The sequence below is a fragment of the Scardinius erythrophthalmus genome, assembly GCF_964197995.2.
Source record: "Scardinius erythrophthalmus genome assembly, chromosome: 12".
NCBI classification, from domain to species: domain Eukaryota; kingdom Metazoa; phylum Chordata; class Actinopteri; order Cypriniformes; family Leuciscidae; genus Scardinius; species Scardinius erythrophthalmus.
Genome location: NC_138232.1, coordinates 38,641,722 through 38,645,948, shown reverse-complemented (window position 1 = coordinate 38,645,948; position 4,227 = coordinate 38,641,722). Strand labels below are relative to the sequence as shown.

General features: G+C 35.4%; 1 protein-coding gene across 1 annotated transcript; it reads right to left on the bottom strand.

Moving 5' to 3' along the window:
* Window positions 1-667: 667 nt before the first annotated feature.
* LOC308699680 (uncharacterized protein) lies at window positions 668-2,000 on the bottom strand. Its single transcript, XM_081380588.1, has 5 exons — window positions 1,887-2,000; window positions 1,660-1,721; window positions 1,460-1,551; window positions 1,256-1,371; window positions 668-1,151 (listed from the first exon to the last, which is right to left on the bottom strand). Exons 1-5 carry the CDS (start codon window positions 1,950-1,952, stop codon window positions 1,068-1,070), a joined length of 420 nt encoding a protein of 139 aa, XP_081236714.1. The 5' UTR covers window positions 1,953-2,000; the 3' UTR covers window positions 668-1,067.
* Window positions 2,001-4,227: the final 2,227 nt, after the last annotated feature.

Sequence of the window (4,227 nt, the reverse complement as noted above, 5' to 3'; positions counted from 1 at the left end):
TATTAGTGAGGATAAAATCGCAGCCATGTGCTGGTAAGATTAGACCAATTGGCCTAGTTCTGTTAACCACTTACACTGCATGAAAAGAGGTGTATCCGGACCAGTATACTCCTGTATACACTGCTGGAATTCGGAAGAATCCGGGAGTATACTGGCCGGATAGCTCAAATTCCATGGGTCTGTATATATCCGTATACATCCGAAATGATACCAAATCGGATGTATGTTGTGGACGTATACTCCCGTGCTACAGCCATTTGTTGCCATGGCAAGTAATCCCTCAAAGGTTTTTTTCAAGAGAACATTTTCACACCTTTGTGCACCTTTTGGCCTTCCCCCCTATTGGTCCTTTTCTTTTAAAACCACTCCCATTACCCAGACCACTATTGGAGGACAGGATACATTGAAAACCCAGGAAAGTGATTTGATTGGTTACTTTTAGAACATAACCCACCCTAGGCCTTTTCGCACAGTGATTTGATTGGTTATAGGCCAGCTATGCAGATATTGCTCAGTATACACTAAACCCCCCTTACCCCAATTTTAATACATTCAAATATAATTTTAAAAACACACACAAAGAACAATGAGAAAGTCTGACATTTTTATTAAGGTAAAACATTACAAAGAGCATTATAAACAAGCATTAAAAAGGAATGGGGGAACAAAAATATTTGAGGGGATGAAAATTTAAAGGAACAAAAACAAATATAACATGAACATTATAAACATACATTAAAATGAATGGGGAAAAAGAAATGTTAACAAAGGTGTAAAGGAATAAAATACAAAACGTGGAGATCAGCAACATGCACATCAAAAAGGAACAAATATACAAAGTATACAATATAAAACAATTTAAAATCAATAAATAAATATAGAAATTAAAGTGTATATATGTAAATATTAATTTTTTCAAACTGCCATGATGCACTGGTGGTGTGACGTAGCGTGGGTCAGCCTCTAGTCTGGTTTGTAGTACCTGGCAGAGAGCAGATAACTCTGTGGTTCTGTTTGGTGGAGACCTCAGCATCCACACTGGCCTTCCATCAACAATAGCATCTTCATCAGACATCAGTTCTATTGTTGCAGTCTTCCACAGTTCCCTTTATGTGTTGGGTTTGTACAACACTGGACATGGTCTCCAGCAACTGCAAAACATGACAGTAATTTAACCACTAAAACACAGAGAGGAGGACAGTTACATTCTGAAGAAGAAAAAAACAACAACTGCTTAACCAGTTTCTTAACTTACCCGTCTCTTTCTTTGACGGTTCTTTGCAGTGTTCTTCATAGTGTTTCTTTTCTTGGCCTTTTCAGGCTGAGCCAAAGAATACTTCCTCCGCAAAGTCTCAAAATACGTCTTGCAACCTGTTAAATAAATCATAAATAAATGTAATGCCAATAAAACTAAGTAAAACAGAGGACATTAAAATGATTACAACATCTTTAATATTACCTTTTGCACATTCAGGGTCAACGTCTGTAAAAGTTGTCCTTAATTCTTTGAAGAGATAAGTGGTCACAGCCAGGTTATGTGATGAATTTATTCTGGGGGAAAAAGTTGCAGGCATCATAAATGAAATTCAGTTTTAGTATTTCAAATCCATATAGTGGTAGATTAAACTAACATTTACAGTATACAATACGCAGTCTTACCCGGTTTGTGGATCGTATTTGTGTGGGTTGTTCTCTGAATTATGGAGGCGCTTTACGGGTTCCTGTAAAGTTTGAAATTAAAAAGCGTTTAAATCGATTCACAATCTGCAAGAACCTCAAAAGTGAATTTTCAGTTTGAATAAGTTGGCCATCACAGTAAACATAAGAGACAAAACATATCAGTTCATAAGTCTTTAAGATGTCACTCAGCGCCTCTGATATCTTACCGGTTCGTGCCGCCTTCTGCCTATACAAGGCCACCAGTGCAGGTGTGTGTTGGTCAAGCACAGCATAGAACTGGTTCCGTATGTTGACGTTTGTGATGCGTTGGAACTCAGCACAAAGCTACAAAAACAAACAAAAATAATTATATAAAAAGACTAATACTCGATTTGCAACCGAAAACACATTTGTGATGCAACATGTTCCGTTAAAATACATTGTTGAGCAACATGGTCACATGCAAAGTGATAGTTCTTACACACAGTGAATAGTGGCATTTGCTGTTCCATTTGAATGTGATACATATTAAAAACTTGGCAGTGAAATATGTGTGAAGAGTGGCAGAAAAGAGAAGCGAGTCTGTTTTACCTGTGATTCAATCCGAAGAGCCGGCCATTTCCCCAAGAAGTCCTTCACCTGCACAGATAAAACAATCAATATGAAACCAGTCAAATTATGCAATCAACCTCTTTAATGACAAATTAATGATACAGAATTTCAAGTGAATGTAACTTACCGATAAAGTTGCTCTCTGGTGACAATGTAGGTCTGCACATGCACACAAAAACAGACAGCAAGAGATTTAATTTTTAAGAGACGTTTGATTGATGCTAATGAATTAGGCTCCAAATAAAAGAAATGGTGAAAAATAGTTACAGACTAAATTAACATTTGAGTCACCTTGATTTTGGGGATGCTCACTGCACTCCTTCCACTTAAACCTATAATGAAAAGACGTTTGTAAAGGGTTTAATAAAAACTTGCATAGTTCATTCGGTAACTATTATGTCCATAACCTTAACTTTGTTTGAGTAAAAGTTAACGTAACTGCTAACGTTAGCCACTAGCTCATTTGGGTGCATCAGCATGTAGATAACATCACATTGAACTTGCCAGAGCAGGGCGCTTAACACAAACAGCAGCAACACACTCAAAAACAGAAGGACTATCGCTTGCTGAAAAGAGTTATTGACTAACGTTAACATTATTGCCCTGCCACGACATTAACAGTACACAGGATATTATCTGTAACTAGCAGGCGGACTGACGGCAATCGCGCCCGCGGCACCGCGCTTGCAACTTAAAAATAGCCTCGTCTAAGTCAAATATCACGTGTAATATGATATTCTTACAATATTACAACAAGCAAAGTAGTTTTGAAGTGTTTTGGTTTACTTACAAGTTGTTTCATTCTTGATACACGTCGCTCAAGAGGGTAGCCATCTTGGACAGATTTTTCAGGTAACGTCAGCTGCACGTCATGACGTCATATCACGTGATCGACAGTACACTTTAAAATAGTGAGTAAACCAGCGGTGTTCACTCAGAAACGCTGAGGCACACAAACATAAAAATACATAGGCTATTTGTTCACAGACATTAATAGTTTAAAGGTGGATTAAATCAGCAAGAGATTTTAACTGTAGTGACCTCGGTCTTCAATTCAGTGGAGTAGAAAAGCTCAGGTTCCTTCTACCTTTTTAATAAATATCAAGTCACCTTTATTTATACAGTGCTTTTTACAATAGGCCTACAGATTGTTTCAAAGTAGCTTTACAGAGATAACAGGAAAGTAATGCAAGACAGTTTGTTTCCAGAAGAAAATAGCTTCACAGTCCAGCTTAAGTCAGTTCAGTGGTGATTCATTTTGTTGTATAAATAAATAAATAAATTTAATTGTGGATATATATAGCCACTTTGGAGAAAACCGTGATGTCATCGTCCAGCTCAGCTCAGATCTCATATAATAGTGTCAACGCAGGCAGATCAATAATATTGTTGAATATTAAATTAAATTTCCCCAACTAAGCAAGCTAAAAGCCAATTGTAAAAAAGGTGACAATTGTTGTTGTCTGCAATTTGTAAAACTTCACAATAAAATTTGAGATATTCTGAAATGTTTGGTTCATTTTTCTTTATTTGTTCCATTAAATTTATTGCTGGGGAAAAAATTAATCGCATCCAAAATAAAAGTTTGTGTTTGCATAATATATGTGCGTGTACTGTATATAATTATTTTGTATATATAAATACACACATATGCATGTATATATTTAAGATTTTTATTTTTTTTATTTTATTAAATTATTTATATTTATATATAATATAAATTGTGTATAAATATATATACAGTATATACATGCAGATATTTCTTAAATAAATACATGCATATGTGTGTATTTACAGAATAATTATACACAGTACACACACATATATTATGCAAACACAAACTTTTATTTTGGATGCGATTAATTTTTTCCCAGCACTAATTAAATTCCTTTGTTTATTTCATTAAATATTCAGATGTTTTTGTGAACGTATATGTTCAGACTGGGTGTTTATTTT